Consider the following 24,666-nt stretch of genomic DNA (forward strand, 5'->3'; position numbering starts at 1 on the left):
CTGGTAGCTGAGTCACAGAAGCAGCCTGCAGAGCAGACCTGTCCTGGTAGCAGAGCTGCAGCAACCAGAGGCAGAGGGGCCAAAGAAGCAGCTCAGGGAGCTAGAGGCAGAGCAGCAGCAGTGCAGAGACAGAGTGGTGGAGCTGGGGCTGGAGCAGTCTGGAGTTGGGTGTGATGAGCAGCTGGGGAGACCGAGGCCAAGCACAGGGAAACGCCTCAGCCAAGAGGCTCTGCAGGCCAGGCTTAGATCGTAACCCCGACAGGGCGGGGGCGACACTGGGAAGAAGGGTCCTACCACTAAGAGCCTGAGAGTGTGTGGCCACCACCAGAGCGAGTGTCCAACCCACAGCATCCCTACAGCACAGCCAGGGCCTGAGAAGAAGGCCTGGGACTTACAAGGAACAGGCTGTGAACTGCCCTGACATTCCAGAGACTGTTTGTGATGTTCCTTGCCACAGAGCGGGGTGATGTGTTTCCTTTAACCTTTCCCATTTTTCCTTATTCTTTTTAAAATTAATTGTTGATTAAATAACTTGCAATTGCTTTAACTTGTATGTAATGGTCAGTGGGTCAGAGAAGTGCCCAGTGCAGAGAGAGTACCCCGGAGTGGGGACACCCTAGCCCCTGTCCTAGGTTACCACAGCAGGGTTGGGGTCAAGCCCCCCAGGAATCCTGGGCCCAGTCTTGTTAGGTTACGAGGACTCTGCCACACAGGAGAGTGGAAGGGAAGTCCTCAAGGGCAGGGAGGCCACTGGGTAAAGGAAGTGGGAGCGAGGACTCAGATCCTTTCGCTAGCCCACTTCACCGGGGTAGTGCAGAAGCCAGGAAAGTTCCCCACAATAGTGGAACTATTCCCCCACTTACATAAGTATTAATAAATGGCATATAAAAACCCAAAGTTTTATGAAGTTTGACTAAAAATCCCTTCTCCCTCAATTACTCTGCTTCTACTCTTGACTCTTATGAACATAAGAACATAAGTTATGAAGTTATCTTTTCTCTAGTTCACCAACTCATCAGTCTTGCAGTCTAGACAGGCCCTGAATACCTAAGGTAAAAACCAAGGAGAACCTTTCTTTGCTAAAGAGCCAAACTAATATTCAGGGTTTTTTTATACATCATTAATGAAACAGGGCAAAAAACTATCTCCTCTTCCCCCTCCCCTCTTTTGCAGGTCACCTTTAAATTGCTGCAGGCAACGTTGGATATGATTCCCTACATGTGTTATAATCTGCATATTACAAGGAAAACTTACTTAGGGCTGCGTCATGGAGTTTTCACTAGCCCTGGATGAATGATGGCACTTAGTTTCCCCAAGAGCAGAATACGGACTGGACTGTGACAGTCACAAATTTGATCCCTGGTTCTCCTCCTTTGGAAATAATCTGAGCCAGCCCTTTACTTAGTAGAAGTTAGTCCTCTTGTATGTGCCTTTGGAGTTAAGGATCCCCTCCCCCCCCCCCCCCACACACACACACACCCCTACCACTTGTACAAGTGCAGGAGCAACAGTCTTGCAGAGACTGATCTACCGACCGTGCTATGTCATGTGATGAGGGTAGCCCATGCCCCCTATCTTTCCTGCACAGGCATACAGGGGCCACAGTCTTTACTAGGAGGAATACACCAGGTACAGAGTTCCAAGAAGATGTGTTCCCCAACATCCACAAACATCTGCAGGTATGAGCAAATATTCATAAAAATTAAACTTTGTAACATTTCGTTAAGATTCACTTATTTTAGGGTGGTCCTGTACAAAGACTTCCATTCTCTCTATGCCTTCCCACTGGTAGAAACTATTATTCTATCCTACATAGGTTCTAGAAAATGAAAAAATGGCATGAGGGAGGCATTGCACATCTCCATGAGTTCCAGAGAGCTCTCCAGGTTCACTAACAGGGGCCACATACACCACTAATGCTACGCTATCAGCTGAGAAATATGTCAGACAAAGGGCAAAAACACCCATTTTTGTCAGCCACTTCTGGAAGCCACTGTGTTTCTCATTGGCATTTAAATTTATTTATTAATTTCCTTATTTAAAGGTAAATAGGTAATTTACCTATTTTAAGAACTTCATTTTAAAATGTGTTTTAATATAGTCTTTTTTTAAAAAAGTTCATTGAAAAAGCGCATTGATGCACTATGAAATCAGAGCTTTATTCTGACTGCAGCAGAATTCAACCATTTTTGTGCTTAATGTCTAAGACAACATTCACACATAACAACAATGTGGCTTCTATGAAGCCAGTATACATATGCTCTAAGTGTGTACTGAGGGGCATGGTCAAAGCTGGCAGACTTGAATTAGACCTATGTTTTGCAAAAAGAAAAGGAGTACTTGTGGCATCTTAGAGACTAACAAATTTATTTGAGCATAAGCTGAATTTGTTAGTCTCTAAGGTGCCACAAGTCCTCCTTTTGTTTTTGAGGATACAGACTAACATGGCTGCTACTCTGAAACCTATGTTTTGGTTTGCAGACATAGATATTGTGCCGTTGTGCTATTGCTCCACTCTGCTTTTCTGAGTCAGCAGGATAAGAACCCTTGTAACTTTCACTACCTGGCTGTTCAGAATTACTGAGCCAGAAGGCAGAGGAGGGCAGACAACATGATAGTTATGCCGGGGGAACAAAACACAAACAGCAAGTTGATGTTGGATTACTCACTTTAGAATTAGGAACTTAAACCATGATGCAGACTTCATTTTGGAGGCATCTGTGACAGACTGTACCCCTGTGCTGTACACCTTATTGTAATAATCATTGTACAAAGTATGTGTTGCGGAGTATCATTTGAAAACTTGTAATTTGCTGGTCATTACTATCCTGGTAAAATGTATGTGGCAACACTGCATGTGAAGTTTGAGAGATTTCCCTGTATGATGTTATTAACACATGTTCCAAACCACAGCCCCACCCAAGCAGAAGTTGGCAAACAGGTGTGTCCTAAACAAAGGAATGTGGGCTCTGTTTAATTTGCATTTAATCAGGAAAGAGTCATCAAGTAGGGAAGGGAAATAAAGGAAGCTCAAACAGGTGCAGAAAAAAGCAGCAGGGAACATCCTTCCACATAGACTTTTTGTACTCAGCTGGAAATGTTTTTCAAGGGGGGGACTGAAACTATAAAAAGGAGGGACGAACACCCCAAGAAAACCCCTCTCTCTCTCCCTACCCATCACATGGGTGACACCTGAAGCAACAAAGGAAGCATTCATTAGATTCTGGGAGAAGGGGTTCTTACCTAACAAGTCTGGTCAGTAAGACTGCTGAAAGCATGTGGTGAGAAAACTTTGCTTTGAATTTAACATAGTTTGTTAAATTAGACATCAATTGCATTTTATCTTTATTTTTCTTGTAACCATTTCTGATTTTTATGCCTCATCACTTGTACTCACTTAAAATCTCTCTCTTCATAATTAAAAACCTTGTTCTATTGCTTTATTTAATCCAGTGTGTTTAAATTGAAGTGCCAGGGGAGTGTCTGTCCATTTGGGGTGTCAAGTTGTGTTCATAGTATTTCTACTAAAGTAACTGACTTTATATAAACTTGTATATAAAGGGCTGGGCAGTACAGGACATACATTTTGGGGGGAGGGAATCTAAAGCAGAGCGTGTTGGGGGGTCACCATGCAGTATAACTAAGGCTGGTTAGAGTCATGCTGTGGCTGGCTGACTGCAACACACACACACACGCACCCCTACCTGCGAGTAACTTAATGCTTGAGGCTGTTTGTGAGCAGTCCAGGCTGGAGGCTACAGCAGTAAAGCACTGTAAAGGGCACTCCAGATTAGAGGGCAGGGGTGACACAGCTACTCATTAGTGTGGATTGTATGCTGGTATATCACAGCGTGTTAATTTTTTTTCAGGTATCTGGAGAACATTTAGGAAGAACTGACTTTATAAGATGTTTAAGTTTTGAGGCTTGCCACCTTTACAGCGTCTCTATTAGAAGTGCATCCATTCTGGTTACTTTTTATTACAGTATGTATTAAAACTCTTTGTTGAGGAAGTAGTTATTCCACATGTGCAGCAGTGTCAACTTCCTACAATTTAAAAGATCAGTTAAGTAATGTTATAAAATACGCAAAATAAGCTTCTGGGGGGAAAAAACTGCCCTTACAAACACCTAATCTAAGAGTTCATGGAAATACGAATATATTCTTTAATTATAGCCACACTTTTTTTAGCAGTTGCTATAATCAATTGGTTGCAATCCGGTTTACTCTGGCATTAAGCCTGTAATCTTTTGAAATAAAAATACTTTATCAGGTTATAAACATATTATACATTACATCTTCTCTATTGATGCAAATCTTGTGATGGGTTGGAGAAGGAATGAACTGTACTAGCACAATTTTTTAATGGTGCCACTGGAAACAATCCGTTGGGCCTTATCAGACAAGGTTTCAATTTTCTATCGTTCCATTTTAACCTGCCTAATCAGTTGAACAAAAGTACTTTATGTGAAATGATTCCTTCAGTTGCCTTAGCTACAAATCCCTGCAGTATATTATAATTGAAATCTACTCACGTAAGTTAAGAATAATTAGGACCCCAAATTAAGCTAAACACAAAGTTAATTCAAATAGTCAGCTGCTGTCATTTACATGGTTACAGAGTTTTATTGTTCCTTAACATCTCTGAGTGCTCTTAAATGCATTTTGTTGTTTCTTCACCATTTAATATTTTAGTCCAACTGGAAATGGGATCAAGAGCCTAAATTTGGCCAGAACCTGCCACTTCAGTCACAACTTGATCAAGTCTTTTCTCACTAAATGTTTTCCCCACTACTGTCACTGTACCTTTGCTATCAGCTATCAGCCAATTAACAATACCACTGAGGAATGGAATGACAGCTCTCAGATACACTTTATGATAAATAAGGCTAGTATCATTGATTCTGCTATGAATGTCATCAATGCAACAAAAGAAAGAGCTTTTGAAAGCTAATATTCAGAGCACTTCTCTTTGCCTAAACTCTAAAAGCAAAGGATTAAACAAGTTTCGTGTCTTAAATAAACAGCAATATAAAAATGTTGTTCAAAAACATATATCATGCAAAAGCTAGATAATAATGCATGTTACAGATTAAATATGTCTCATACTGTAAGCGCAACTGTTGCCAGAATATGTTACAACTCCATTGATTTAATCAAGCCATACTCAAAGCTAATTAATATATTAATGTATTTAGTCAACAAATACATTTGGAAACTCAATCTGTTTCTTGAATAATCTTCCTCTATGGGCACTCTGCTTTTAGTAAAACAACTATTTCTATAAAACCTTCTAAGGCAGTATATTATATGTAGGTATTCAAGGCTTTTATACCCTTTATTTGCACTGCACATATTTCAGGTGGTTTGAGTGCTGGAACATTTTCAGTTTCATGTAAAAAGTTTTCTTCTTTTTTTAAACAGTACATTGCAAAACAATCTATAAACATACAGAGAAAATTCAAAGTTGTTGGTCATTGAGTAGCACTTGAATTTGAATGCTTGAAACAACAATATAACATGTTGTGTTAATTACATTTTTCTTTTAGCTGGTAATCTATAAAATGATATATTGCCATCCATACTAATGGGTAATAATCCAAACCACTAGTTTGCCTTCTAGTAATTTCCAGGCTTCACTCTTCATGCACATCAACTTCATCTGTTGCAAATTAAAAAATATAAAAGTGTAAGTGCCAAACTGTTCTTTTTTGTTTACTAAGAGCAAATTTATCTTGAAACCACGAAACACCCAATCAATTCTAAATGGCCACAAAACCACATTTTTCCAAACAGGATTGCAATGCTGAAGATTTTCTAATCTGTACTAGATTATTAAAATTCATTTTACAAGCAACACCCTTTCATAACAGAAATTTGTTTGAAGTAGTAGATAAAATATCAGAGGCAATCTATCACCCTTGAGCTAGAGAAAAGAACTGGGACAGCTCAATGGGGAGAATATGGGAGATAATAATGTGAAACATTAGGGAAGGAAGGTCAGGTTGCATGCCAAGTAGTCAGAGTGGATCAGTGAATAAAAGACCAATTAGACTGAGATGTTTACAATCAAGAGGTGATATGAAACAGGACAAAAATCTTCCAGCTACAATTTAAAGAGAAAATATTTCTCACTTCTTTTCCCACCTAAAAATACACATATTTGCAGAATCTGCTGAGAATGACAGCTTGAAATGAATTTACTGAATTCAAGTTTAAGGGAAAAACCTCTCAAAACAGGTTTCAGAGTAGCAGCTGTGTTAGTCTGTATTTGCAAAAAGAAAAGGAGTACTTGTGGCACCTTAGAGACTAACAAATTTATTTGAGCATAAGCTTTCGTGAGCTACAGTTCACTTCATCAGATGCATTAAGTGCCACAAGTACTCCTTTTCTTCTCTCAAAACAGTGTCATGGACTACTTATAGTCTCTGCTAGTACAGAGCATCAATGACACAGGTCTAACTCTTAATTTATGTGGTTGGGGGAAAAGTTAGCTCTTGTTAGGCTGGCGCTATAAGCAGGAATTGAAGTTCTGTGAACACTCTCGGTTTCTCCCATGCATCAGTTGCTTAGGCAACCAATACAAAAGTTTAGTTTGGTTTCCAACCCCTCTCCCACACACACATTTCTGGGGAGGGGGAAAGATGATTCTTCTTCTTCTATGTCTTCTTCTTCTTTTTTTTTTTTTTTTTTTTTTTTTGCAAACATCACTAATGCACAGCATGGAAATACCAGAGAAATATTTTATTAGTATAACTTAAGAAAAGAAAAGGGATGAATTCCCAACCACCTGAACTGATTTAGTATCACTGGAAATGAACACTTTTCCCCCATTCCCCTTAAAAGGACTGTCTTAGTGTCACTTGGACATGGATGAATTGTCTCCATTTATTGAAAGAGGCATCCACCAACTGAGCAAACATTATACAGCTCTATTTCTTTACACTTCAAAAGAAAGCCAGAAGATAGAGATAACGGAAACACAAAAAGCTTTAGCACAATTGGGTTTTGAAAGTTAGTGGACTAGTTAGTTCAAGTTTCTTTTTGGTAGACAGAAAATTTGAGACATCTTGAATCATAGGATCTAAACAAAGCCCAATATGTCAGGAAGGATTGCTCTGTTTCAGTTTGTCATAATATTTCCATGGATTTAAGATGACACAAAATTTACTGGTGTGCTAAATGTGGGGAAATTTTACCTTGTTAAGAAAAAGGAAGGCAATTGAGGAGAAAATCCAATATTTTTAGGTATAACATTCAAAACATTAATCAAGTCATACCTCTACATTACAATAAATCTGTCAAGCCTGATAAGATTTATCAGTGGATAAACTAATGCTACAGAAGATAACGTATAAAACTGAAAATATCTCTAGCTTTAATTATCTGAATTTTTATTAATTTTAGCGTGAGTTAGAAATAAAACTTTGCAAGATGATTTTACAAAAATAAATGCATTGCTAGGGATACAGTAGAATTTAGAGCAAAGTATATTGCTTATTAAGGATCTTTGCCTTTGTATAATTACCCTATAGAAAGAACTGAAGATATCATATTTATGTTAAAAAGTAAATATTGTGTCACTATATCACACTTTAAAAATGCCGAAGTCAATTTTTAAGTGCTTCTGTTGTCTGGAAAACTTGTCATATCGACATAAGAAATTGTATACCAGCATACAGAAAGGTCATATAGACCATCAAGTACATTTCAAAGAGAACATGCACGGACATAAAGCTAAGTCCCTTTTTATTCTGAATGGATTGATTTCTTGTTCCTTGTGGAACACAGCCTGGAACTAAATCAAAAATACAGAAGTGGACATGAAAATTAGTGTTTTATGTGAATCTTACATTCAACAGCATATTTGTATTACCACTGTGTAAGTATGTTTATTGGTACAAAGTCAGTAAGATAGGTTTTAATCGAACTAGTAGTATAAATATTCCATTCAATATATGGATGTGATTCTGCAAAGATTGGTGCATGCAACTGTGCTCACATGAGTACTCCATAGACTTCAGTTGAACTATTTGTGGCTGTAAAATTAAATGCATGATTGAAGAATTCAGGTTTTGCATACTAAATTTAGATTTATTGTACTTTATGAGAACCTTCATTATTTTCTGATTCTGATGTGGACAAATATGACAGTAGTAAGAAGAGAACTTTCAGTGCATGGTCTTCAGTTATATACTAATTCAGATGTTTTATGCTTCCCCACTCCCAATTCTATGGGTTACGAACCTCTCCATTTTGTACTATGTTCCACAAGTACAATACAAATACAACTAAGGAGGACTGAAGTGTTTACTGATAAAGCTAAATAAAATGCGCTCTTTCTCAGATACAACAGTATTCTTACATTTTAGTACAAAACAGGAAAGCAATCATTAAAATAAATATATACAATGATTTGGTTTTAAAACCATTAAAGGTAGTAAAAATTAAAATGATATACTACATTCTCTGTGCTCCATAACGTAGCACTGAGATTCCCAATAAATTTTATATAGGAGATGTGTGGCCAATCCACATGTACCTTGTAGAAAAGGCACCCTATAGTCTTTAACTAATGTAAAACATATCCACATATGGGAGTAAGGGGAAGATTCAAAGTCAACTGTGTTAGTGTTAAACCAAGATAGCTGAGTCATTTCAAACTTATCCTAGTGATTGGTCATGTAGCTATTCCCATTGAAACTGAACAAGGTTATCACAATGAAAAGTGGTAAATTGAAGCAGTAGTTTAAAAGACTCTGGAAAGGTAATATCTGCCATTAAGCAGGAGTAAATTGTGTTTGTACATTTTTTGACAAATTTTTAAAGTCCTTCTCTTCTTGTGAGGAGAGCCTCTGAAGTTGCAATACAGTTTCCCCTTTCACAAGAGGAATTCAAAGTTTTAGCAAATGACAGCAGGAACACAGCTCTTTAAAAGAGTAGCATACAATAGCTAATACCTAGCATACATAGCATCTAGTAATTTAGAATTTGAATTTTTTTGTTGAAATTATAACAAATTTGACAGTGTGTATGAATTAAAATAAATAATTTAGTTAATAATTTGGCTAAAATTAAGATTTCCTAGTAAGTCCCTAAACCAGTATTAGTGCAGTATTTAAAATGGCACTTCAAAAACTGAGACTGTCAAGGCTATCAGACTTCTCTATTCCCATGTCATTTCTCCTACATTTTTGAAATAGCTATTTTCTTTCACAAAACATGAACCTCAAGTCCCACCACTGAGGGACTGAATGAAAGGATATGCACTTTACCTGGCATTTTTCTTTAAAAGAAAATTTGATTTTACTATTTAGATCAATTTACTTTTTAAAAGCTGTGTTGGCCCGATGTCTGTTTCAGGAAGCAAAATAGAGACATCCCTAAATAAACACCAGGAAAGTATTTCTTCTTTTGTTCACAACAAATATTGGAAGTAGAACTCAATACATCTGTTTTGGTTTTTATAGGCACCCTACCATTCCTTTTTACATAAATGTTTTCCTTTAAATAATCTGCATTCATTATTTAACAAAAACATTTTTACTAATGGAATCACAAGATACACTATGTTGGATGACTTATCCTGAAATCTATCCCCATTTTTCCAAGAGTTGCTGTTATTTATAATTAATCACTAGTACCAAATAGTGCTAGCATTCAATTGTCTGACTTTTACTTACTAGGACTCCATTATACAGTATGGATTCAGAAGTGAGCACTCAAGGGACTGACAAAAATTGGTTGCTTAACAGAAGTGGCGCAAAATTGTACTCGTTATGTTTGTGGATACTTCGTTAAACCAAGAAGTTAATAAATGTAGTGTTTCATGCAGATTTACTGTGATTTAATTCTCCAAGCTAAGAGAAATTCAATTTACATTCCTACTTACTGATACATGAATCTATAGTAAGCACTACCCTGGAAGAAATGAACAAAACAAAAATTAAATCAGTTAATAAAAAGTTGATTTCCCTATTAGTGGAGCTCTCCTATCAGTTCAAGATATGCTATGAATAAGGGTTTGTTTGTTTGTTTTAAATACTGTGGGCCCAATCCTGCTAACACTTACACATATACATGTGTAAATTTATTCATGTGTACAACTGTTTGCAGAATTAGGCCCTGGGGATCTCAATTGTGCAAGGATGTTGAGCATCTTTGGAAATGTGCTCAGAGCCTTCAACTCCCATTGCCTTCAAAGGGTTCGGAGGAGGCTAAGCAGAATGCTACATGCACTCTCCATCTTTCAGAAACTAGGTGTGTATATTACTTGTATTTAAATGTATCTTTTAAAATAAATGCAATAATTCCAGGTGCACATTTAGGAGCACTTTCAATTTTTGTAAATAAAATTTTGTGAAACAAAATATATTGTCTACTCCACTGGAGTATATAAATGTTTAAAAATCTGGGTTTTATGTTTTTCATTTTAATGTAAACAAAAATGTCTATTTACAGACAGAGAGAGGCTGGAACTAATTAATAATAACTATTACTTTAGGAAACAGTTTTTTAAAAATCAAATACACAAGGATGAAAAAAAAACCAGACTTTTAAAATGCTCCTATACATGAGACATCAAACCCACTCACACTTTTTTGGAATTTCTTCCCTAATTACTTTGACATAAAATGAATCAAAAAATTAAATCAAGTCTTGACCTTAACATTAAAATAAAATGTAAAGTAAATATTTAAGCTAATTAACTTTAGCTCTTCTTCCCTCACGTTTCCGTCTTTTGCTTGGTTCTCTTGATTTGGTGTCACAATATTATCTACTTACTGCTGTTAGCAGGTTATGATGCCCTGTCAGACTTCTCTAAAACAAACTGAGATGACACAGATCAATATACCAGAAGTGTGTACTAACTCTCTGCAGTTTTCCTTCTAGCTGCCAGTATATGTCCTTTTCAGGTTCTCTTTACCTGTAGGAAGGAACTATTTCAAAAGCAAACCCCTTGGCCTGTTGCCTCAAAAAAGAAAGAAAAAAGAAAAAAAAGAAACTTCTCTTAACTGCAGATATGATTCTTCACTTCTCTTAACTGCAGATATGATTCTATACTGCAAATAATACTGCAGTCTTTCTTGAAACAGTCTCTGTCTGTTAACCCCCTATTGGGTTAAGCCACTGTGACAGCAACGAGAGTTTTATCTAGATTGGAAAAATTTTCATTAAGTGGACTAATGAACCATTGGTCCACACCTGAAATCTTTTGCAACTGTACAGAAACATTCACACTTAACAGCATGAAATTTAGTTAGTTTTTTTCTACCTGCTGCAATAACCTGCTTATGTATATAAGATTTCCATAACAAAATTTAAATAGCTATATTCCAAGTCAGAGAATTTAAAATATTCTTACTTTCAGGTGTTCTCAAACTGGGGGTAGGGACCCCTCAGGGGGTTGTGAGGTTATTACATGGTGGGTCATGAGCTGTCAGCCTCCACCCCAAACCCCGCTTTGCCTCCAGCATTTATAATGGTGTTAAATATATTTAAAAAGTGTTTTTAATGTATAAGAAGGAGTCACACTCAGAGGCTTGCTATGTGAAAGGGGTCCCAAGTACAAAAGTTTAAGAACCACTGACTTAGGGACTGCTATTTTATACTTCCAGGGATGAAGCATCATTACTAGAGCATGTTACACTTGGCATATTTTATGACGGAAACAAAAGGCAACGCAATCTCGGAAGTCTAACAGAAAATCTAACAATGCTGTATTCACTTTGCTTCTGGTGGCTTAAAGTCAACTCAATATTAATATTCACTTTCAAAATATAGTGCCACAATATTTCATTTATTCTAAGAATTTATAATTAATTGTGTATGATTCTGTTACCTGCTCCCAATTTCCTTCCATTTACTTTAGCTAAGAAAGTAAGTCTTGTGTAGACTTTAAAGGAGTTGAATTCAGCACTGAAGCATTAAAAGATTGCTACTGCCTCCTAGAAGCCAGAATAGGGACAGAAAAACATGGATCTGAAATCTTACAAATGAAAATGAAAATTACCTTTCTGCAAATTGTAACAATTCGGCATGCAGAAGCTTTTAGTTTATTTTTCCTACCCAAACACAGTAGATAAGCTATTTATTGCTGCAAATTGCTTGTTTTATATACATCTAAGTTAATCAGAAAAAAATATAACTACATGTGCTATATCATTTTCCCCTTGCTGCTTCCAGATTTTCTTCAACTGCTACATATTGCTAAACTCCAATACTGAGATATTTTGCTAAATATTTTAAAATTCTGAGTTGAGAGATTTTTAAATAAATAACCACACACACCCACACACACCCACACTTAAGATTTTATAACTGTCATTGAGCACCTTTAATTGGAAAAGCCATGAAGTGAAAACACCATTTCCCAGTACTATCTTTTAAATACAATTTTAAGCTAGTTCATTCATTCTTGCAAGATGAATGCATTTCTGCATCAAACACAGTAATTACCAAAGCCAACTAGCTGTAAAATTTAGATATCTAAGCTCCTAGTGGCTTCCCATCTGCAGAAACTTGTCTTTCATATGACAATAAGATTTCAGCCAAGACTAAACAATGAAGGGCACCAAGAACACACATATGCGTAGTCTCTTATGAATCATAAGTTACCATCCAAAGAACAATACAATCTAAAAGATGAATGTGTTGGTCTTCAGCACTATACTCACAACTCGGCGCGGGGGGACTGGTGGGGGGAGAGATAAATCTTAAAAGCTGTTTAGGCAAAACTAGACCTTTCAGGAAGGTGTACTCCTTGAAGTGTACTCCTTAAAGTCTGCATAGGAGTTATTACTATATTTCAGCAAAATAGGTTTATCAATTCAAGCCCAAGAACTGTGTGAGCTGAGATAGTCTTAGACTAGAACAAATGTTTAAATAAATATACATTGAATGTGAGAGCTTTTATAAGATATTTAAGCCTTTAAACTTTGCTGAGATTTGTTCGACAGTAGTGCTTGTTTGGTTTTACTGTACTCTATTTTCTGAATTACTCAGAGGGGTTTGACCTATGAATCCAAAGAATTCATACATAGTGAGATACTTCCCTACTTTTTTTTTTTAAAATGGTATCAGATGTAACTGAGGAACTGCAAATTAAATCACTACATTCTTAAAAGTAGTATATTATCTATCAGTCATGGGGTATCTAGCTATGGGGATGAATGATATTAAAAGGCAACTGCCAACTTGAAACCTAGTTAATTTCTTAAAAGTTACAAATATATTTAGATATTACACTTAGCCCAAAAATTCCTTGCCAATACTTGTGGTTAAAAAAATTAAAATAATATTTTCCTGTTCTTTTAAAATGTTTCTCTCTCCGGTGTAATTGTCTAAAAGATCCACAAAAACAACCAAAAAGAAAAGGAGTACTTGTGGCACCTTAGAGACTAACAAATTTATTAGAGCATAAGCTTTCGTGAGCTACAGCTCACTTCATCGGATAGCTCACGAAAGCTTATGCTCTAATAAATTTGTTAGTCTCTAAGGTGCCACAAGTACTCCTTTTCTTTTTGCGAATACAGACTAACACGGCTGCTACTCTGAAACCTGTGAAAAAACAACCAAGGAGACTGACTACATTATCGAAACAGTGAACTGATTTTACATAAAGGGAAGAAAAAAAATGTTTTTCCTCCTTAATCTCTTCTATTTAAGAGCAATCTTAGATGCTGTATGTAGCAGAGGTGAACAATTTACAGAGAGCAGTTAGGTTTTTAAACTTGCAGTGTTCCTGTATGCACTTTCAGTTTCATTTGCCCAATTCTCAGATGTATAGCATTGATTTTAATGAAATATTTGCAGTTTTATTTCCAGCAAGCCAGTCAATGGAAGTAAAATAGGTGCTCTGACTGCTGCTTTTGGTTCCATTAGAACATATTTTAAACAACTATGCATTGTTTATATAACTTGCAATTTACTTGTGCTCAAGGACAGTATAGTGAGAGGACTGAACAGAAGGAATCCAAAAAAATAAACCACCTACCAGTTCTATCATCACTCCAGTTGTCTGAATACTGTTATTTAGTGTCACTGTATCAAACAATGTACATTTATTTTAATATCAATCATTTTGACAAAGAGCTAAGCTCTAGAACAGGACAGGCAGTAATTAGTTGTTTCTAGTTAGGCAGATGCATCCTAAAACTCCTGAGCAATCTAAAAGCAAAATAATATTTTAAAATTATACAAGAGCATGTGGTCTCTCATCTGGAGCATAACTAAAAGATATAATATAATCTTACCTTCTGTATACTGCAGGAAGCTGATTATGAGAAGTAACCAAAAAAACTGCATTCTGCAACCAGAAGACACCATTATTGATCCCTTTAAGTATTTTCCTTTGTATTCCTTAATGAACCCAGTTATAAATGCCCAGCATCATTGAAGCCAGTGGTCTGTATCATTGATCTTCATATCTGGGGATGAAAAACAAACAAACAAAAAAAGATTCCACTGTTAGTCATATACTCACAAATTTAAAAAAAAATTATTCACATATTGGATATCAAATTTTAGCTGACATGAAGACAGAAAGTCAAAAATATAACATGAAATACAGCTGTACTGTGGCTGGGGAGTAGGCAGGCATGCTGGATTTACGATCAAAGTCAGTGATCAACCAGGATGAAGAAGTTTAAAATGTGATTGTAGTTAATATGCTCCTACTAAGAGATACAGTGAAGATAAGAGAATGGACTTGCAGATGAGTGGGGTTTAAACACAAAAAAACCCACCAGACACATTATTCTACATAACACTGATACAAAACAGATCCCAGTACAGAAAGAGATACAGCTCAACAATAAAACTTTCAAAGAGAAGCTCAGCGGGACCCCTTCCCATCACGGCTTCCTTACCGTCCACAGGAGATAGGAATGCCAGTTTTTCTATTTCGCATAGTTCTGCCTCCTCAGACAAAAAAGCTAAAACAGCGACATTGTCATCAAAATAACAATTTTGATGAGGAAGCTCATGCTTCTTTGACCAGTGGGTTTCAGAGAACTTCTATCCACAAAAACCTTTCAAACAAGGGGGTGAAACCACATGTGTTGCAAGCACATTGTTAATATTGCCACTTCAAATCACATGTACATTAGCCCAAGTCAAAGATGGTATTGCACATGATCACACTGGGTTTAGCAGGTGACTGAACTCCTTAATTCTACTTGAGAAATCAACCTCAGCTGAACTTCTCCTGCATACCATGTAACACGAAAGGCTTTAAAAAGGTATGTTTTACATTTGATTTTTTTTAATGATAGTGGAAAACAGTTATCGGACTGTTCACTCTTCAGTCAGTGTCTTCGTTCTTGCAATAACCACTGGAATAACAGGTTACTTCCTCTTTCATAGTTCAGTCTATGAGCTAGATCAGTCTCCAGCAGACAGCTGTTTGAGATATTAAAGATATCAATGTGAATGCACAGTTGAATTTCCAGTATGAGTGTGGGCTCTATGAGCTAGAGGAGTGTGCAACTCAGAACATGGTAAGAATGAACCTCCAAAAAATGCTGCACAGACACAGATCAAAAGAGACAAGTTCAGTAACCCATTACCCCAGGCCCTATAGACAGACAGACCAAAATTTTCAAATTTGGGTGCCCGAGGTTACACTTAAAATAAGTACCCTGACTTTCCAAAGTTCCACAGATCATGTATCCTATTTTATCTTTCTTGCTTGTGCATAGCAAACTGAGATTGGAAGCAGCAAAATCACTTAAGCCAATGAAAGGGCAACTACCCGCACACTCCATGACTCTGGATAGTCCTTGGTAGTTCATTTCAACCCATTCACACTTTTTTTTTAAAAGCCCCAGAGCTGCGAATGAATGACTTTTTATAAAGTTGTTATAGAACAGCCTTGAGATCTGTTGGGACCAAAGCTGCTATACAAAATGCATCAATGATCATGATAGTGCCCTAGTGGAGATACACTGTGGAAGTTTCAGTTCAATAGCCACATGGGAGTCTATAAATTGGTGTACACTTAGGAATTGAAAAATCTATTCATCCAGTCACCAATGACAAGTGGGAAAGCTCTCCTTGGCAAGGATGCCCAAATCATTGATTTCTAGAGAATTTACACTTTCCTTTTAAAAAAGTTTATAACCCTCATGGTCACAAACACACTGAGTCTGAAGACAGGCAGCTGTAAATGCCTCTGATGTTGCTCATTGCTTTGACAAGCAGCAGCAGGGTGAAATTAACAATCACTTAATTTGTTTCAGAGCTGCTATACACAGTCCCATGGGCAGCAATGAATCCATCAGTGGAATACTGCTGCTGCTTGTCCACAAGACTCGGACCTTACATTGGCTGTGAGTGCAGGAAGACAATACCAATGCAGTCTGACAAGAGTTTAATAATTCAGAGTAGCCAAGTATGCTGCTTCACAGTGGATGTGGTTTTAATGGCGATGCCACTTCACTGTTGGATTTTTTTTCCCCCACATACCTCTTACAGAATGCAAAGCTCTTACAGTCTCATATACAGAGAAATGAAAGACAACTGCCATTCTAAGCTTTCAACAAAAGAGGCTCTTTTCCTGCAATTTGCAAATACAGCCAACAAGTGCTCTTCAAGCAAAGGGGCAGAGTGATGCATACCACACATGTATTTCCACAAAGAGCAGAACAAACACAGAGTAGCTCTTCCTGGCCCAAGCCCAAGCGCCTAGAGATGAAAGATCCATCACCAATTAATCTGAGATAGTCATATTTTATCTCTTAAGTTTTTCATCCTGGGCTGAGAGGGCTTTACATACTGAAAAATCTAAAATCTGCATATGATACTGCATGCAGCTCAAGGTAAGATTGCTAAGGAGTTCCAGCTCAGGAGAAAAGCAAGTGCTGACACTAAGTTATCAAAAACCTGGAATTCTCCCACAGAAAAAGCCTAAGGAGAATTTAGATTAATTCTTCACCCGTCACACCCAAAGGGCTAAATCACTAAACTATTTCACAGACACTACAGACTGCTCAGTATGATTTGAGCAAGCAATTAGAATAATTTGAGAGTATGGCTGAGGCACAATAATGGCTACACATGAAATTAAGTCAGCCTTTTGATTGCTCTCAGTCCATCCAGAGGCTTTTGATTTCCTAAGATTTAGATTTAAATGGGCTTTTTTATTTCCATAACTTAATGCTGTATGGTTTCAGAGTAGCAGCCATGTTAGTCTGTATTTGCAAAAAGAAAAGGAGTACTTGTGGCACCTTAGAGACTAACAAATTTATTTGAGCATAAACTTTCGTGAGCTACAGCTGTATGGGCTGCTTAGCTGCATGCATGAATTTTGAAAAGTTTTTTTTCCACCTCAAAGTGGATAGTGACAAAGCTGTGCTTTGTCATTCTTCACCTCAATGCTTTCTTATTTGTGAGAAGAAAGGAAGGAAATAATCAGAGCACTGTTAGAGACTGATTACCACTTTCTAGGAAATAGCTGCCCAGATAGGAAAACCAATGGCAGAGGGAAGGAGTAAAGGCTTCAAACCTTCTAAATGGACTTATTTTAGGTGTTCTAACACCGAGCAATAGTTTCTAGAAGGGGCCTGAGAATGTTCCTGGGACACTACAAAAACAGCAACTACCACCCAGGCGAAGTAACAATGTTTGTGACAACCAGAAACAGAGGGTGTACAACATTTATACCGTTCTACTCTACTGGGAAATAAAATTTGGCTCACTTTGTTGCTGAAGGCAAAGTATGTCTAAAGAAACTAATTAGCCTTCATCAGACTGTTTATGACTAAGATGTGCTTTCCAAAGGCCAGAAAAAAATTCAAATACAGTTTGAAAACTGACCTCAAGAGATTTTGTCTTTGTTTTTTTAAGCAAATTAATAACAACCCTCCATTAAGCAAATTGTTATGAAACCCTAAATAGTAACTAATTTTATTAAAATAAAAGGACATTACAATACTGAATCAACTATTCAGCAGCACAATAAAACTAATCCTGTAAAAAGTTACCCCAAAGATGAGCTGGAGCCAAAGGACACTTATAGGGATAAACGTTGCTGTCAGTCTCGTCTTTCTGATCACATAAATGCAGAAGATGTAGAGACAATGGAATCTCACAACAACAAAATCCAAAAAACAAACAAACAGGACCAGGAAAAGCCATATTAAGTTACCTCTTTGCAAACAGAAAAGTAGATCATAGCAAGTGGCTATCCTGTGCAAATAACTTGTTTTCTCTCAGATCTTAATAGGCCTAAGCTATCTGTGATCCAGAGAGAATGTTTGAGAGTGGGGAAGAGAGATTGTCCCCAGAGTAAAGACTGCTTAAGAGTGCAACAAAAGCTGTCCAGAAAACTTCAGCTGTAATTTAAATCCCTACCTCTGGGCCATATTGTAGTTTCTCACAGGAAAACCTGCACTGGAAACTGAGAGGTTTACCTTGTTGAGTTTCCTTTGTATATTTCCTGTTGAAGGAGAGAAAAAACAGGAGAAGTTGGCACTCAGACTTGAGCAGTGCTAAGGGATGCACAGAGCTCTGCTCCCAGCCCTACATATCCTAAAACAGAGGTAGTCCATTATTTTTTGTCTAGGTCCAAATTTCTTGGCCAAGGTCCAGACTGTGGAGAAAATAATAATAATTAAAAAAAAACGAACAATAATGGTATGTAAATAAAAAGATTTTGGGGTCCATTCAAAAGTGTCTGCTGGTCCAGATTTGGCCCACAATCTGCCTGTGGACTACCTCCGTCCTAAAATCTCTGCCCTGCTCCCCGATCCCACTGATGAAACCCCTAAGCCTAGCTGCACATCTCCTACAGAACATGTGCTACCATTGGCTTCCTCTGCTCCTCTCCCCAATCCACACTGTTCAGAAGCACTTCAGAAACAGAAAATGCTGCTCCAACTATCAGTTCCCTTGAAATAGGTACTGTCTGGAGATAAGAAGCTCTGTGAAAGGAGCTTCTCCCTCTTAGACATACCCCCAAATTCTGCAGAGCCCAAGCCCCAAAGGTTCTGAGAGGTCCAAAACAACATGCAGTCATGCAAAGAGCCAAAGACAGAGACAAATACCTACAAGATCTCTATCAAGCATTCTTACCACTACAATATCCACCTGCTAAAGTGAAGAAACAGATTGACAGAGCCAGAAGAGTACCCAGAAGTCACCTACTGACAGGCCCAACAAAGAAAATAACAGAACGCAACTAGCCATCACCTTCAGCCCCCAAATAAAACTTCTCCAACGCATCATCAAGGATCTACAAACTATCCTGAAGGACAACCCATCACTCTCACAGATCTTGGGAGACAGGCCAGTCCTTGCTTATGGACAGCCCCCTAACCTGAAGCAAATACTCACCAGCAACCACACACCAGAACCACTAACCCAGGAACCTATCCTTGCAACAAAGACCGTTGCCAACTCTGTCTACATATCTATTCAGGGGACACCATCATAGGGCCTAATCACATCAGCCACACTATCAGAGGCTCTTCTCCTGCACATCTACCAATGTGATATATGCCATCATGTGCCAGCAATGCCCCTCTGCCATATACATTTGTTCAAACTGGACAGTCTCTATGTAAAAAAATAAATGGACGCAAATCAGACGTCAAGAATTATAACATTCAAAAACCAGCCGGAGAACACGTCAATCTCTCCGGTTACTCGATTATAGACCTAAGACTGGCTATTCTTCAACAAAAAAAAACTTCAAAAACAGACTCCAATGAGAGACTGCTGAATTGGAATTAATTTGCAAACTGGATACAATTATCTTAGGCTTGAATAGAGACTGGGAGTAGATGGGTCATTACACAAAGTAAAACTATTTCCTCATGTTATTTCCCACCCCCCACTGTTCCTCAGACGTTCTTGTCAACTGCTGGAAATGGCCCACCTTGATCACCACCACAAAATGTTTTCTTCCTCCTCAGCCCCCCCCCCTTCCTGCTGGTAATAGCTCATCTTAAGCGATCGCTCTCCTTACAGTGTGTATGATAAAACCCATTGTTTCATGTTCTCTGTGTGTGTATATAAATCTCCCCACTGTATTTTCCACCGAATACATCCGATGAAGTGAGCTGTAGCTCACGAAAGCTTATGCTCAAATAAATTTGTTAGTTTCTACGGTGCCACAAGTACTCCTTTTCTTTTTGCGAATACAGACTAACACGGCTGCTACTCTGAAACCATGCAAAGAGCTGTCTCTCTCCCACCTTGAGTAACGTTTTGTCCTATTCTATCAGGCCCTACCACTAATGAAAATGGAGAGGAGCTCTGGAGTTGTGTTTAGGTAAGCCTGGTTATTTCTTTTGCTGAAAAGCTTTCAAGATTCCTACAAATACATTAATATTACTACTTTGAATTTATACATAGCCCTGTCATCTTAGGACCTCAAAATGCTTCTGCAAACTTCAATTAAGCCTCTACATCCCTAAGGTAGATAAGCATACCCACTTTAACAATGGGTAACCTGAGGCTCAGAGAAACAAGGTGAATTACACAAGATCACACACTGAGCCAGTGGTTGAGCAACAAGCAGAACTTTAGAGCAGTGGTTCTCAACCTTTCCAGACTACTGTACTCCTTTCAGAAGTCAGAGTTGTCTTGCATACCCCAAGTTTCACCTCACTTAAAAACTCAGGCTTAGGCTTCAGCCCCGCATTGTGGGTCTCAGGTTTCGTCTTTCTGCCCTGGGCCCCAGCAAATCTAATGCTGGCCCTGGCAACCCCATTAAAACAAAGTTGTCCACAGTTTGAGAACCACCAATATAGCATACTGAACAGTAACAAGTCATTATCTGTATGAAATTTTAGTTTGTACTGACTTCGTTAGTGCTTTTTATGTAACCTGTTGTAAAGCTAAGCAAACCTCTAGATGAGTTGATGTACCCCCTGGAAGACTTCTGTGTACCCCCAGGGGTCCGGATTCCCTGGTTGAGAACAACTGCCCTAGAGGTTCTTGTTATAACCACTAGGTACACTATCCTGCCCCCATCCCACTATCACCCACTTTTTGTAATCTTATCTATGACATTTTTTTCAAGTAAATTTTAAAAATCCAGATTTCATAGAGTTTAAGGCCAGAAAGGACCAGGAGATTGTCTAGTCTGATTTCTTGTATATCACAGGCTGTTAAATTTCACTCAAACTCCTACACAGAGTCCAATTAGTTTAGTTAGACTAAAGCATTTCAGTCCTCAAGAGACTAAAATACCTCTAAAAAGGGTAGGGAGGCAAGGATGTGTAGAGACACATTTACAGACTACTTGGTCTCCACAGAAAGCCTGTGTCTATGAGCTTTCCAGTCATGAGGTTTCCCAGTTTTAGAAAAATGACCATTAATGATCCTATAATACTGCCATGTAAAAAGTCAACTAATGCACCACTACTACTAAAACCTTCTTCCAAGCTCCACAATGAAATATCGGAATGTGCCTTGGCATTGTTTATTGTCCAACAGCCCTTTTGCTTGCAACATAAGAGACAGTTGCAGTCTTTCAACAAGTAACATATTTACGTTTATTAGATGCACTAAATATTCAATACATGCCTAACCCATCAGCAAGGTTATTTAAAGGGGAACGGGACATAACTTGCTTTAATAGTTTTACATTAATGCTACACAACTGGGAAGCCATATCACGTCTCTTAAATTGCAAGACCTTGTAAAAAAAAATAAACTAGAAACACAAGCAATACACAACTCTGTTTAGCTAGCATAATTTTAACTACTATGGTAAGTGGTCAGTCTGCAATCCACTTCCAACTAAGCAGGTTGCTTATTGCAGAAGAAGTGGAAAGGCTAAACCAGCTCTATCTAAAACTGGTCTGATATTCCATTAAAATATTGCAATCCTAAAGACCTATCCCTGGGGTTTTATCTTTGGTTCTGTATGCAACAATCCCCACTAATTAACACCTTGAACATTGGGTTTCTAACACAAAACATTTCTGTCTCAGCAGTACAGAAGGAATGCAGTATCAGGGAAGGGAATAGCACAGTAAGAACAAGACATGACCAAGGTCACCCAGCCTTACAATAAAAAAGTCATTTCTATGCACTCAGCTGCCTTGTACTCTGAAGTTATACATCAATGCTTTAGCAAAGCCTGAAACAGTATGGGATAACTATACATACACCCTGAATCTAAACTGAAGCAGAGATCACAAAAATCAGTCACTCTGTTAATCAAAGCAGTGGAAGTTTACTCACAAAGGAGGATCTACCTATATGAGAAGCAACACTAAACAAATTATTTAATAGTATGACAACAATTTATCCCATAAAAATGCAGCAACTCAGTGGTCTGCCTCAATAATTCACAAGGAAAATAAATGGGATTCAATTAAAAAGGAAAAAGATGTTCATTTCTCTTTATAACTCCAATTTGGCTTAGGTCCATTCTTGTGTTTTCATCAGGTATTGTGTATATATATATATTCTACATGGAGTGCCTTTCCTGACAGGCTCATTCAGACCCTTCTTGTTAACACAGGATACAGCATGGACGCTCTGGGGAGTTTTCATTCAATAAACCAGGAAAGTAAATCCTTGCTAGTGCTAATCAGAAACGCTTTTTTTTGGCTCCAGGCACCCTGTTTTTGCCAAGTTTTAATTTTTCTCTTTTGCCTTCACTAGATCCTCAGAATCACTGAATTATTCCTCCATTTCATTTCAGTTGACACTGCATCACTGACTCAGACTACTTGAACTCAAACAGTTAAACTGAAGTCTTTTCATATTTTTGGCCTCAGAGTATCACTGACTCTTTCTGGTGCCCTAATAATAAATCCCCAGTACATGAAAACTGGGGGAGGGGAAAAGATTCTGTAAGTCAATTACAACTGTTATCAGCTGTAATATCGTAGTGTCATGCTGAGCATGTTAAATATGCTGATCGCTTTGGACACCAGAGGCACAGTCTGAGGCTGTTTGCAGTTCTCTTCAAAAATAGTCCTAGGCTGTTGAAAATGCAAAACAAATAGCTGTCATTTTCTTATAGGATAGATTTTTATGAACATCAAAAATAAACAAGGGAATAATGAATAGCTATAAAAACACTCATAGAACCACATGACAAACCAAAAGAAACAATCTTACAGCTAAAGAAAATTCAGAGGCTTTTCAAATTTCTCACAGTTGAGAAATCCACAAAATAATCCTTTATTTTAAAAAGATGTATCTTTCCTTTTAGATGAAAAACCACCGATCTAATATCATACATACACTGTAGTCTTGTAAGACAGTAAAATGTTTGTTAACAGTCTTGAGAGGGCTTTGCAAAAAGGCCCATTTTCCTGAAAGATGTTATGTCACCGGATTTAATTCCTTTTTTCAACTACTATTTTTCACAGCAGAGAATTTGTTTGAAGTGGAGGTAGACAAACAAAATGGAACTGGGATCCGACATGCCTATACCTCTGGAATGGATGTCACATGATGCTTTGTGTAGCTGACTAAAAAGCTTTTAACATACTTGATATGCTTTATGACCTTTCCTCACTTGGCATAAGAGGAGAGAAAAGTTAGTATGTCAAAGAGGAGAGGTTCAGACTTGCCTTTTACAGCTGACATATTGAAATAAATAATGTCATTTGCGTAGGACACATCTACCTGGGAAAACACAGCTAAGTCCAGGAACCTAGTTACAACCCAACAGAAGCGAAAAGAGCGGACAAGAACTCATCACCTTTTAAACACATTCCATAACTGGGAAAAATAAAGCCTTGAGGTTTTGACACTACAAATTGCAACTCTGTTGTAACTGGGTAAGGGGACAACCGTTCTGCAACCTAATCCTACACTATAAGCATGAACAGGCCTTTACAGATCTAGGTTTGGTAACACTGTTCATGCTGGAAACACACTGTTTTTACACACTCTTTTTTAGGTTATTTGCACATGGAAAATAACCTACTAAATATATGAGAGTATCAGGATAGCATCCATTTCAGCAGCTTTCTGAAGGATACAGTTACATCTTAATTTGGCACTTTTACATACATTATGCTGAAAGTAAATTTCTATACAATGTACATACGATACTGTTCACAGTTTTGAGGACAGGTCTATGGGGATGAAAAAAAATCACCTTTGGTATTTTCTTAAATCAGACCAAATCAGGTACAAAAATAAGTGGAAAAAATTAGCTGGTTTTTAAAAAAGCTAGCAAAAATATATTATAAAAATACACATACTGCACTGGATGTAATTAGTGCATAGCTTGATGGTTACAAAAATAATATGGTTTGAACGTTAACATCTGTGAGATCATGGCCTAATCACTGTGCAGTGAAATATGAAACAAAATCAATGGTGACACATAAGATGTAATGCCGATTATGTTAGGCTCACTGCACTGAATCCTGGATTCATAAATCATTGTTACTAGCCATTCAGTGAATCGATATTCAGATTCCCTCTTGGTCTATCCATATAACCACTAAATGAAATAATAATGATCCAAGATCTGTCATATATTAGGTCACCAATATTACCAACAGGGATTTCTTGGGAACAGTGAGGCAATCGAGGATAAAATATAGTTGATGAGCTTACAAATAAATGTGAAAAAGCTGGAACTATATATAAAGAGAAAGACTTATGTGAGGGAGAGATCCCTATTTTTAACATCTGATCTTTCATTATAACTTCAAATATTAATATTTAACATAACACTTAA

The 24,666-nt window shown here is 37.5% G+C and overlaps 1 protein-coding gene across 36 annotated transcripts in view; it reads right to left on the reverse strand.

Annotated features, from left to right (window-relative positions):
- Positions 1 to 24,666, reverse strand: part of ADGRL2 (adhesion G protein-coupled receptor L2) — a 480,081-nt gene that overhangs the window by 149,246 nt on the left and 306,169 nt on the right. For all 36 annotated transcript variants that reach the window (XM_038412994.2, XM_043490399.1, XM_043490406.1 and 33 more), the window contains one exon: positions 14,255 to 14,428. In XM_038412994.2, the coding sequence (XP_038268922.1) occupies positions 14,255 to 14,327 (73 nt within the window). In that variant the 5' untranslated portion in view covers positions 14,328 to 14,428. The remainder of the gene's footprint in view (positions 1 to 14,254; positions 14,429 to 24,666) is intronic.

This window comes from Dermochelys coriacea, chromosome 8 (genome assembly GCF_009764565.3).
Source record: "Dermochelys coriacea isolate rDerCor1 chromosome 8, rDerCor1.pri.v4, whole genome shotgun sequence".
NCBI classification, from domain to species: Eukaryota; Metazoa; Chordata; order Testudines; family Dermochelyidae; genus Dermochelys; species Dermochelys coriacea.